Here is a 12670-nt window from a genome sequence, read left to right as displayed (position 1 = left end):
GAAGATTAGAATAGCCTACAGATTAAATTTGTATATTGAAAAATACCAACAGGATTATACAGAACAACAAAACACACAGTATACCACTTAATTGCGGCATAGCAAGCAGGATGGCGCAGTTTCATTAAAATAATCTGAATTCAACAAGAAAAAAACTTTACTCCATGCACTAGTGATAATTACTTTTAAACTTAGTGTAAAATTTGCGCAATAGACAGTGTATGCTGCATGTATTTGTTCAAGTAGGCGTTCCACTATCTGTGTGTTCGTAATTTGTGATTCTGCGTTGGCCAAGACGTGAATATATTTGCTGCTTGAGGTAAATCTTCAGGATCCCTTTGATCGCAACAAAAGCTATTCCACCCTGCAGTATAAAAGGTAATGCTGTTAGCCTGTTGTATATCAGAGTCATGGAAACACCGAGTAGTCCAACTGCCGCCTTTGTGTGTTCAAAAAAGATGAATTTAAACGAACTTGTCAAGTTTTATTTGCGATTTCTTTTTATGGGAAGATGTAAAACAGCTTCTATTTACCTTACCAAACATTTTTTTGCAAAAATGTATAAATTTAGCCGCATTAAATGACTAAAAGGTCACAAATCAACCGCTTCTAATTCCAATTTTTGATACAGAAAACAAAAAACACATGTTTTTAAGACTTTTCAACTTTTAAATTTATTTTGAAGTCCGAATTTTCTTTCAAATTACCGAAAAACATGCATTTTCCCTATACCGCTGTGTGTTATTTTGGAAACAAGATGGCGTTCAATTTACGTAACAATGGGTTGAACTACTCGGTATTTCTATGGCTCTGTTGTATATAAAACAGCAACATTGAATACCTGCCCAAAATCCAAACATTTGAAAATTACTATAATGGTTGGTAGTATTTATAAAAGCAAACCAACTTCCACTTACCAAAAAGCTTCGTTGAAGGTTACCATCCACTTTTCTGAAGCCGAGTTTACCCACGATTGTAGCTATTGTTGGAAACAACATTGCACCACAGAAAACTCTGGTGAACTTTATCTCTCTCGCTGGTGCCTCGTGTGGTTGAGTGGGGCGTACAGTTCCATAAGTATTCCTGAAAAATTGGACTAGCATTATCAAAGGATAGAACAAAAAAGTTACTATCCATACGCAAGTATAAAGAAGCATTGTGAATAATTTTGAACAAAATATTTGACCTAAATGCAGCCACTTGTATTTGATTTTTTATTTATATGGTTCTATTACTATATCTTTATAGCCTCACATTGGGAAGAGGTAGTTAAGAATACCAAGCTTGTGGGCATGACGCCTCCACACTCGAAGTAGATACTCATCCCACTGTATCATTTTGCCCAACACCAAGCCAACAGGTATGGCTGGCAACCCAATAAGTAGGAACAGTGGATCAGCTCTTTCCATCATGTCCAAACCTTCTTTGTGACCTAAAACCTTAAAAAACACATTTTTTATCATTGTTTTTAGATTAGGAGCCTAGTACTTTTGCTGGTACGTGACAGTAAGTGAAAATGTAACTTACTTTATCCTCACGTGGTCGAAAACAACAGTCGTTATAACAGTAGTTGTTCATACACCTCGTGTCAGTTTGCGAGTTACCAAGTATGTTACTTTGTAATTGATTACTTTTTAGGGGAATTTTTTATGTATGGCAGATAATTTGGGCAACCCATTAGTGACCACTGGGTTGGAGCAACTGCCATTAAGTGTCTTGCCCAAAGACACAACCCATTACCTCTGGGTTACAGCCAGACTCGTTAACCACTTTGCAGCGCCTGACGTAACATACTACTGCCACTCAAAAGCAAATTGGTACAAATTTACATTGTAGACTATACCTACGTTTCAGATGCTTTGAATTTTTATTACCTGCATAACAGTAATAGCACCATATGTTACAGCGGTCCAGTAAACAGAACCAAGCAAAACACCAGTTGCAATAAGAGGGGATGCTTTGTATATCATTCTGTCCACAGTTTGAATTATGCCACAAAATTTACCTAAACAAATATAAACATGTTATACTCATTACGCAGTACGTGTGTAAGAAAATTACAATTTATCCAGTGTACAGTTACAATATTGTAAATAACTTACCGAAGGGTGGGAATGTTATAACATACTCTGTGTTGCATTGTGGACAGTGAACTTTAGTGTATGAATGACCTTTTTGTTTCTCGTCAACCCAGCGCATTAAGCAATTGTGATGGACCCACTTTGTAGTACCCCTGCATCTGCATGGCCGAATCCACACAGCCGTAATGTCATCTGACTCGCTACCAAAACAGACCCAACAGCTTTTTCTAAATAACACGAATGAGATTAATTAAAAACTACAGTATTTAACAAAGTAGTTGAACTTACGACGTGTCTGGATTATCAGGGGCTACATTCTGAACGGGTGGAGTGGGTATTGGATTGACTTGGTCTTCGTTTTGTTCAGTTGCTGAATTTGAAATGTCCATTATACTAAGGCTGTACGATAAAGACGTATATACACGACAGCGACCAGGAAATTTTTGAAACAGAATACAATCACTGCTGCTTTTTCATAATTCACAAAACAAAACCTTAAAATATTTACAAGAACAATTACTTTAAATACCAATATAAAAGCAAAACAAAAGGAACCCTACAACTCAACAGAGCGGAACGCTATGGTGTTTCCAATCGCAACTGATAATGTTTGCAAAAATGTAGCATAAAGAACTATCTAGTATGTTTACAAAACTATCTAGTATGTTTACAAATGTATTAATTTCAGTTTTTAGTGTTTTACAAGGTTCTGCTGTGCTAAACTGGCTTAATAGAAGACTTTATATTTGCGAAATTGTAAATGAAATGTTTATTTCTATGTGCGCGTTACGTGATGGTTTGATTTGTATCCTATGACTCCGTTTTTTGTAAAGAATGAAGTTGCTATACTTACCACAAACCACCACCGTATTCACACGTTGTCACTTAACACAAAACACAGTTGCCTTCGATTTTGAAAACGTTTTTGTATCTAGTGTTTTTGTAACTAGTGTGTTGTCGCGCACGCGGTTTTACGGCAAGACTACTTTCAATAATAGATAACAATATTTATAGGTCCCGAATACCAGCTGTTAAGTTCGCTGAAACAGCCACTTTCGTTAGAGCTATTTGCGAGTGACATGCGAAGCCATATCAGATAAATGTCAAACGTAAAGTTCACCTCGTTGGCATGCCTAATAGGGTTGTTTATATTTGTTGGCATTTACCAATGGTCGGACGACCCAACACAGGGGCCAAAACTTTTTCCCCTGAAATATAGAAACAAAGAAATTGAGAACATTTACACAAACTCAGCAACTGTAAATTTAACCAGTACTACTCAGGATAAAGACCGGTGAGCTGTTTATTTTATAAATTTTAATCCTTAACAGTAACCTATATCTAGAAGAGATTTTAATATCATTCACTTTTTATATTACTTTACTCAGAATTATGGCATTATACTCTTACAGGGAGATACGCATTCTGTTTTGGAAACCCATATTTGGCCAATACATTAAATTTAACATTGATCGCAAGCAGTGTGGTAACTGTGTGGTTTCCTATGATACCAAGTACTTGGAAAGTAGTGATGCAGTCATAATTCACTACAGTGAGGCACGAGTTGGTGCATTACCTAACCCAGCCAAGAGGTTAGTACTATTCATTAAGTTTTGTAAAGAGAAATCTGTGCTGTATATGACATTGGTGTGATACTATGTAAACTAATATTGAGTTATTTCTACAGGCATCCCAACCAAATGTATGTGTATTTTTCAATGGAGTCACCGTATGCAGTAAGCGTTTTGCGAGGACTGCACTTTGATAGTTTAGGACCTTACTTTAATTGGACCATGAATTATAGACGAGACGCTGATATTTTTTTCCCGTGCTTTGAATGGTATGTTGGACAAAACATATTTAATGGAGACACAAAAGATCAGTATTCCCCCAAAGTGGTACAGGACATAATATCTAAAAAGTCGAGCCCACTTATGGTATTATGGATGGCTGGAAACTGTGGTTCAACACATGGTGCTAAATTACGAATGCAATTGGTAAAAGAAATTGAAGCAGCAGGATTAAAAGTTGATAAACGTGGAGGGTGTTTTGGCACCCAAGCTCCAAAAGGAGATGTTTACAAAACATTTGCTGCCAAGTATAAGTTTTACTTTTCATTTGAAAATGCAATGCACTGCCGAGATTACATCACAGAGAAGTTATGGAAAAATGCCTTGGATTCTGGTTTGGTTCCCATAGTATGGGGTCCCAAACGTGAAGACTTAGAGCAACTCGCACCTAAAGGATCCTATATTTTTTATGAGGATTTTCAGTCGTCTGCAAAACTCGTTGAATATTTAAATTATTTAGATACAAATGACACTGCTTATGCAGAGTATTTTAATTGGAGACTTGAGCAACCATCGCCATCTGTTTACAAAATGGTGGATCATGCCAGTGAATACAAAAGGAGGAGTGGAATATGTCAGATGTGTCAAATGCTGACAGAAAAAGTCAAATTTAACAATGTAAGTAAAATTATAAAGTCTTTGGACAGTTGGTGGACTGGTACAGAGAGGGAAGAATGCTTAAGCAACACAATACCGTTGCATCCTACAGGTTAATGCATTGTTTGTAATGAATAACATTTGTACCGATTGTAAGAAATAACGTATTTTTCTTTAAACTTACTATAATTAATTTTACAAATGATTTTACCAATTTTTAGTTCTTTGATTGCACAAATTTTTATAACACAGGTATAATATATATGTATTAGATGTTGCATAAATATTGTCACGTACATTTTAATTGTGTTGCCCATCCCGGAACTACGAGCTGTTATTACTGTTTAATTTTCGTAATTTTGTTACTTCAGAAAGCAGTTTCTGATATTCCACATTACATGTTTGTACCGATGTAAACTCTTGTATATCCTGTGAAACAATGTTATCTTCTTCTGGCACTGTTAGAAAACCAGCTTTGTCAAAGAGTTCCAATAATTTTCGATTGTAACCTTTTTCTGTAATGAACTCATTGTAATGAGCTTGTTCTATATTGTCCCATTCATATCGCAAACTAGCATTCATTGTTACATAAACCAGCATTGAATCTGGATGACAAGCAAGTGGAGTTTCAAAAATAAGTTCGTATTGACACCGACTAGGCTCTGTTACAGAAGTTATATTATTAACTGTGCCACACTTTAATAAAACACGAGCCTGGCGTGTGACAGAGCCACAGTCATCACCATTCTTCATAATCATGGCTTTAAACGTGTTATTCCCTATCTCCCATTCTTTCCAAACACCAACAACACCACTATATGGGTTCCACCTCATTGAGCGTTCATGTTGAGTGAGATTATGAAACGGGCAAAGCTCATACTTATAGTCACCCATGTAGGAAAAACACTTGCGGGACAAAGCTTTTAGACTTGTTGGGCCAGAAAATGATGCTGGAGACACCCTGGCTGTTAGTTTTGACCTGGAATCTGCACCTACACCAGCATTCCAACCATAATTTGAAACCTCATTGACTATTTTCATTTGCATTATGTCAATTGCGTCACTGCATGTAAACAATGCAACGATGCAGTACACAAGTAACGTGATCATTATTATAAAATGAAAACCTATAAACTAGAAAGTGAGTAAAGAAATAAGTGAATACCTTTCTCTTCAATCTCTTCTGTAGTAAACTATGTTCTACATTGGATACTTGCATATCAAACTGTGGGTACACAACAAAGTCAAAATTCGTTTCTTTCGGGAGATACCCGAATAGGAAGCACAAGAGTGCTGAGCTTTAATGAATGGACACATTAATGATTTTGAATCCGTAGCCTGACCTGCTTGGTGCTTAGTATTTAAACTTACGCAAAGAGATTAAAAACTTTGTTTTAACTTCTTTGGTCCACTCATGTCTATTGAAAAATAAAGTATCTTAAATGCATACAAACTTAGACGGTCACGTAAAACAACGGAGGGTTGCATAAAAAACTTAGATGTTAACCCCTCTCCACTCTTGTCGTCGCATTAAAACCGAAAAATATTTCAGGGCCAGATTGGCAAAGGTCACACCGTAGGCTATTACAAGGACAATATGCACAGGTCCGTGTTGAGTTTTTAGATGACTCAAGCAGACCAATCGTTCGTAATGGTAAAGGCCCAGTAAGAGAAGGAGATATTCTTAAATTGCTTGACTCCGAGAGAGAAGCCAGGAGGCTGCGATAAATTAAAAACTGATACATGGGGAACGAAAACGCGTAAAGACAGCGAGGGGCTGAAACGTGGCACTGGTCCCGTTAGTAATGAATTAATAATCAACACTGTTTAGTTCCATGCTGGCCACGCCGGACAGGGTAGAAAACAACAACATGTAAAACTTTTGTATCCATTTTAAACAAAACACACCCAGTTTCAGCATGCTCGTGTTATACAAGTTAAGAACAAATAGCAGACTCATGTTGGTACTGCATCGTTAAGATCAGCAGGAGTCTTACAAAACAGTTTGTGTTATCTAAAAGTGATATGAAACAACAGCAATTAATGATTACTTTGGTTTATAGCACTGATGTCCAATGTTTAACGCAGCAATTTGAGTGTTTTGTCGAAAATTGCAATCAGGTACTACAAAAACATGGTGTTATATAAAGTATCTACAGTGATATGCTTACTTATGTACAGAAAAGCTGAGAACATAGAAGGAAAAAATGAAAAAGACTAAAAACTCTAAACACCAACTATGAGCGCTTGGTGCACTTGGAAAAAAGATGATAAAATAAATACATCGATACCACAAACCCTGAAAACTTGTAACGAAAATGAAATAGTTGCTGAAACTTTAAACGAACGCGTGTGTAATGGGATACCAGCATGTGAGAACAGATAATAAGACTTACAAATGCTTTTTGCTTAGGTAAACAGATTTAGAAACAACTGAATTATACTGGAACCTCAAAAAGTTAAAAAATAAAACAATACATTTCAGTTCAAAGCCAGCAGTCATATATATATATATATGTTGTATAAACCGCACCACACAAAAAAGAGGTTAAACTAAAAATTTAATACATAAAGTAGAGGAACACTTAGGATTTTATTGTACAAGTCGAGGAACTGGAACATCTAAAAAAACATTTAATTAGATAGTAAACTTTTCTATACTATTTTGTGAAATAAAATTCCATACATTTTTTTACTATTGTAAAAAAATCTTTTAAATATAAATAAATCCTCGAACTGGTTCTGATAACTTTTTTCAACGCGACCCAAATATTAAAAATTAATTAAATGCCTAACTTGGATTTCCCAATGCATTTTACATAAATTTCTTAGACATAGTAAATCCAGTCAATATTTGTTAGGAACTACTGTAGTAGGCAATACAACCAAGCTAAAGGGGTGGTTAATTTTGGGTTGCATATCACGGCCCGAAATATAATTTTTTTTGTCACCTTGGTTAGAAGGTTGGTTTTGACTTCACTTTTTCTGCTTTATTCGACGCAGTGGCTCCAGTTGTGGAATTTGCTGCAGCTGCTGCCTTCTGCTTCAGCATTGTCCAGTCAAATATGTAGTCATACTGTTGCATGAAGATATGAAAAATGGTGAATAAAATATAGATTTTATTGAAGAAAAACAGTTACAAAACAATGTAATAATATTTTGGGATCATCTGCAGTTTACATTTTAAAAATCACTGTTTTTGAACGTATGGCAGTTAGATACAGGTCCGAATAAATATGGACACCGGCACCATAGACATCAAGAGGTAAACTGGGAAGTGGGAAGTATTCCTAATAAAACGATAATCTTCCATAAAAAGGTGCTAATAAATATAATGCAGAGGTAGTATAGTAGCATAAATATGTTTTGCCTCGAAAAACTTTAGGACTTGTTACCAATTACAATGTAGTATTATATTTCTATGTATTCACCTGATGGTTTAATGTACGGAAAAGAATTCTGAACAACTGTCGCAGGTACATATAGTCTGGTGCTTCTTCAAATCTTAGTCCACGGCAGTAGTTGAGATACATTGCAAACTCAGCAGGGTAGCCCTATAGTTTTTATGAAAAATACCAGTGGGTTTACTTACCTATCCGAGTAAATCTTGGAAAAAAACTTTGCTTTAAATAATCAGTAGTGTCACTAGTAGGGTCAGGGCCTAGTGTCCAAAGGAAAGCAAAAGTGGTGAGTTTCGCATTGGGTTTAAACTTTTTTAGATTTTATTCGTGTTTTTTTTGTGGGAGAGCGTAAAACAGTTTATATTTACCTTATCAAACATTTTTGGGTAAAAATATATAAATTTACACACATTAAATGACTGAAATGTCACAAACAACCGCTTCTAATACCATATTTTGATTTTTTTTACATAGAAACAAACCACACTTTCCAACCATTAAACTTGCTGTGAGGTCACTTTCCAACCATTAAACTTGCTGTGAGTTTTTTTGTATTGAACGAAAAACCTGCATTTTCCCTACCTACTGTGTTATTCTAGACAAAAATGGGTTGGTCTACTCCGTATTTCTAGGGCTCTGGTGTGGGTACGCATTTACCACCCAAACTGATACAGTAGCAATTTACAACCAATTATTTTGGAACAATTACTTACCCTGCACAAAACCTCGACTGGCGTAGACATTTTCTTTTCACTAATTTTTTCGTATTTTTGTTTCTTAGTGGCTGCCTTGAGTCCCTGCCATGGTAAAGAGCTTCGGTTGAAATACATGAGAACGTAACCCAACGATTCCATGTCGTCTCGTCGACTGTAAAAACAAGGCTTGAAAAACACCAGAATTTTCCAAACTTTTTTGCTAACCATATCAAACATTTCTGATCGCAATAAAATTTTTAGCGATTCATATAGTAAGTATAATATATGGCATATGCAATAATTTAAATTAATAGTATAACACTATAATATATATAGGCAATAGTAAAATTGAAATACCCTTGAAGTTAGTTTCGTGTAGTATTGGAAGCCCAATGCAGTATATATATGCTATTTCAAATAGCCCGATAAATTAAGTAGTGTGATAATGTGTATGAATTCATAAAGAAAGGATACAGTTATACTTTAAGTATTGTATACTGCAGGAAACAACAAAAGATGTGGTAACTTCTTATATAAGAAGACTTAGGTATAGGTAGCGCCTTACGGTCTAACGAGTACATGTACAATAATTCTTAGAAATGCAGACAATATTCAGAAAGTAAATGACAAAATCACCACAAGTATTGTTGAACCATTTCACACAGTTATTCTATACATAAACCAATACTGCAGCACAACAAACAAATTAATGTTAAAGTAACCATACATGGGGCAATAAAAAATGCATTAGTATAATAGTACATGGTACAGTGTATTACTTTGGACATTAAAATCAATTACGTTAATCAGATGGTTAATCTAGCATTAGTGGAAGTAGTATATAAGAAGCATTAGGACTACATTAATAAAGTAGAATTAAGCGTACTAAAGTCTATAATACTGATTGTACTTTACAATTCATAGCACAGTATACAAAACATATGTTTATTTTTTATATTTGACATTTCATTTTAAAAGAGACAAAACACAATTTTTCATTTTATTACTACAATTTTTTCGATACTTTTTAATAAAAAAAAAACAATAACTTTATTATTGTTTAACAAACGCTCTTTCATTTATTTTATTCTAATTTTGCCATTAACATTGTAAACAACAGAACAAGACAATAGGCCAATATTATAAACAAGACAATATGTTATTTTTATTTGTAATTTCTGAACAACAGAATAAACCAGACAAATGACAATATTTTTTGTTAGTCCATAGTTGTTCGTACCTCTGTTCAATACCCAAATGAGCATTGATACTCGCATATCTCGCTGTACCGGTGAGGTTCTTATCCTCCCTATAAGCAATGTGTTGACGTGTTCGATTGTCACGATATTTCTTCGCGAGCCCAAAGTCAATGAGGAAAAGCTGAAGGAAAATTTCAACACGCAGTTAAAATAATGAAGTCGTTATGCTATAGTTAGAATTAATCAGACAAAAACAGCGGCATAAAGAGTGCATGTATTTTCCAACCTTGTAATTTACAAATAGTGTTGCTTTAAAGAGCTGGAACAATATTAAATGTCAGTGCAACAAAACCAGCTAGAACTAGCAATATAAATAGTGTATGTGACTGACAAATTGCATAAGGTTTATTGTATTTTCTAACACTTGACTGTATTTTACAGAAAAAAAAAGCATGTTGATTTGAAAGAACTTGAACATTAAGAATCGTCTCTTTTTAATAAAAACAGTTGTTTACTGGCGGTTTACACAGGAGAACGAACATCAATCAACACTGTATGTGGATCTGCTATATAGTATATATGGCTCCTTATAAGCTTCCTGCATGTTGTTTATCATCAAGTTGTTACCTTGTTGCAGTGACGCCCGATTCCCATCAGGAAGTTGTCGGGTTTAATGTCGCGGTGGATGAAGTTTTTGTTGTGAACGTACTCGATGCGGCTGATCATCTAGGAGGGAAATCAATATCGTTTCAATCATTGTGTGAATAATTTATAAAGGGGTGGTCGTGACCAACAAAGGCCGCAGGTTTAACTGAAAATTTTTATAAGTTCTTGCCTGATCTGCTAACATTAGCACTGTTTTCATCGTGAAACGACGGGAACAGAAGTTAAAAAGATCTTCCATGCTTGGCCCGAGTAAATCCATCACAAGGACATTGTAATCTTTTTCAAGGCCATACCATCTATGAAGTAGAATATAAAATTACTGTGTGGTGTATTGGCAAAGAAATCAAACTTTGGCAATAATTGTGAACTAGAACATCCTTGCGTTTATGTTTATTTATAAGTAATGCACAGGAGAGTAAAGAATTGCATTTAGGTAACACACCATTATACTGCAGCATATAAATCATATCCTATATTAAGAGAGTAGGGGCCATTTGATTTTAAGTTGGCATAAACATACATATGTTATCGGTACACAGCAATTAAAGGCAATTTTACAATTAGATGATGACGTTCTCAAACCTTCAGTGGTATCCAAATAAACAGAAACTTAATTGTATGGCCCTGGGGATGATTTAAGTATGGTACACAAACCATAACACTACTACTTCATTGCTTGAAGTGGCTGGGCGTGCCTAATCAATTACAATTTTCACTGACAATTAGCGTGGCAATATGGAGTAGGCTAGTGGTTTAAGTGCACATAAGATTAATATGTGAACTTCAATAATCAACATAATATTTCCACCCCCTATTTAATCAAATGCAACTTTAAAACTGCATTTATATATTCGTCGATAATGTAGTGAGTAGACAAAACTAATATTTATATAGTATTGGTAAGACATTTAACAGCAATTCCTCCAGCAATATAACAGCAATAAAAGAGAGAAACCCCCCCGGCCAACAAAAAATTACTCACGAAGTAATATAAATTGTAACTCATAAGCTGACTTGAGGTGTATGAACACTCATGTTATAACTATCGTTTTCCGGCCACGCAAGAATAGAGTATGTTAATTCATTTATTCCATATGTTAGCATTTGATTAGCACAAAAACTATACAAAATTTGTCAAAAAGCAAAACAAAACGGTTAAATGAGTTTGTAACAAACAAAGGTAACCTTATATGAGGTATTCCAACACCTCCCTGCAATATTTTGTAGAGTTTACTTTCATAAAGCAACTGTGGATGTCTGCACTTCTGTGATTCCAACTTCACAGCAACTTCCTACAACAATAATATGAACAATTTTATTATTTTTACATACCATTTTCAATTGGAAATATATTTAAATATATATATCTATAATGGAAATTAAATAACATTTTGATTTTAAAACCAACAGTAATATGAATTTTATAAATGTTGTTGTACTATACAGGTAGCAAAAGTGAGTTTTTCGTAAGTTACTGCTTGTACATATATTTCGCAATATATCATATTTAATTAATAAACTTTACCAATTTTTAGCAGACACAGTTTTAACACAGCAATATATAGGATATAGCCTAGCCTATATAAATCAACTACAACTTCAGACTTTTTAAAATCATAAAAATAATTTTTCTAAAATTCTTGAACTTGTGTATTAGGCTATTAGCCCCTAGTAACTGATACATACAAATACTAAATCAAGCATAATAGGCATAAATTTGGTAAATATACATATAGAGAGAGCCTACAAACCTCTCCATTGGTCACATTAATGCCAAGATAGATATCACCGAATGAACCACTTCCAATTTTACGAACGAGGCGATATTTCCCACCGACAATAAATTCTGACTTGGAACTTCCAGTTCCAGAACTCGCAGCCATTATTTTGGTAAAATTACAGTTCAAATACTTTAGTTCATTTTACAAAAATGCAGCCCTAGCTTTTAAAGTTATAAATTAAATAAAATTTTAAAATATTATTCTTAATATAACACAAAAAATACGACATACATTAACACAGAGCCAAATTAACGACGATTATATAAAAAATCAGGCACGTAATTAAAAATTCATGCACGCATTGACGTTTAGAGAACCCAATATTCAATCGTATACTGCTCGTAACTGCTTACCGCGACCCTGTGTTAACCGTTGACAGAGACTAGTTTTGGGCCACGCA

The 12670-nt window shown here is 34.6% G+C and overlaps 4 protein-coding genes across 4 annotated transcripts; 1 reads left to right on the top strand and 3 right to left on the bottom strand.

Annotated features, from left to right (window-relative positions):
• Positions 1–16: 16 nt before the first annotated feature.
• LOC149732193 (E3 ubiquitin-protein ligase MARCHF5-like) lies at positions 17–2510 on the bottom strand. The gene is made up of 6 exons (XM_089883332.1): positions 2370–2510; positions 2103–2308; positions 1875–2005; positions 1255–1439; positions 918–1083; positions 17–364 (listed from the first exon to the last, which is right to left on the bottom strand). Exons 1-6 carry the CDS (start codon positions 2468–2470, stop codon positions 239–241), a joined length of 915 nt encoding a protein of 304 aa, XP_089739458.1. The 5' UTR covers positions 2471–2510; the 3' UTR covers positions 17–238.
• LOC149732191 (N-acetylglucosamine-1-phosphotransferase subunit gamma-like) lies at positions 2370–5744 on the bottom strand. Its single transcript, XM_089883333.1, has one exon. The coding sequence runs from the start codon at positions 5636–5638 to the stop codon at positions 4853–4855; it is 786 nt and encodes a 261-aa protein (XP_089739459.1). The 5' UTR covers positions 5639–5744; the 3' UTR covers positions 2370–4852.
• Positions 3182–5144, top strand: LOC149732192 (4-galactosyl-N-acetylglucosaminide 3-alpha-L-fucosyltransferase FUT6-like). Its single transcript, XM_089883328.1, has 3 exons — positions 3182–3375; positions 3494–3673; positions 3769–5144. Exons 1-3 carry the CDS (start codon positions 3182–3184, stop codon positions 4643–4645), a joined length of 1251 nt encoding a protein of 416 aa, XP_089739454.1. The 3' UTR covers positions 4646–5144.
• A 691-nt stretch (positions 5745–6435) lies between the features above and the next one.
• On the bottom strand, positions 6436–12469 carry LOC149732190 (casein kinase I). Its single transcript, XM_089883331.1, has 9 exons — positions 12241–12469; positions 11675–11781; positions 10659–10785; positions 10451–10549; positions 9865–10004; positions 8643–8796; positions 7960–8082; positions 7480–7604; positions 6436–7150 (listed from the first exon to the last, which is right to left on the bottom strand). The coding sequence occupies exons 1-8, from the start codon at positions 12370–12372 to the stop codon at positions 7485–7487; spliced, it is 1002 nt and encodes a 333-aa protein (XP_089739457.1). The 5' UTR covers positions 12373–12469; the 3' UTR covers positions 6436–7150; positions 7480–7484.
• Positions 12470–12670: the final 201 nt, after the last annotated feature.

Source organism: Ciona robusta, chromosome 8 (genome assembly GCF_009617815.1).
Source record: "Ciona robusta chromosome 8, ASM961781v2".
NCBI classification, from domain to species: Eukaryota; Metazoa; Chordata; class Ascidiacea; order Phlebobranchia; family Cionidae; genus Ciona; species Ciona robusta.
Note: the sequence above shows the minus strand (reverse complement) of the source record. Positions and strands in the feature narration are given on the sequence as shown.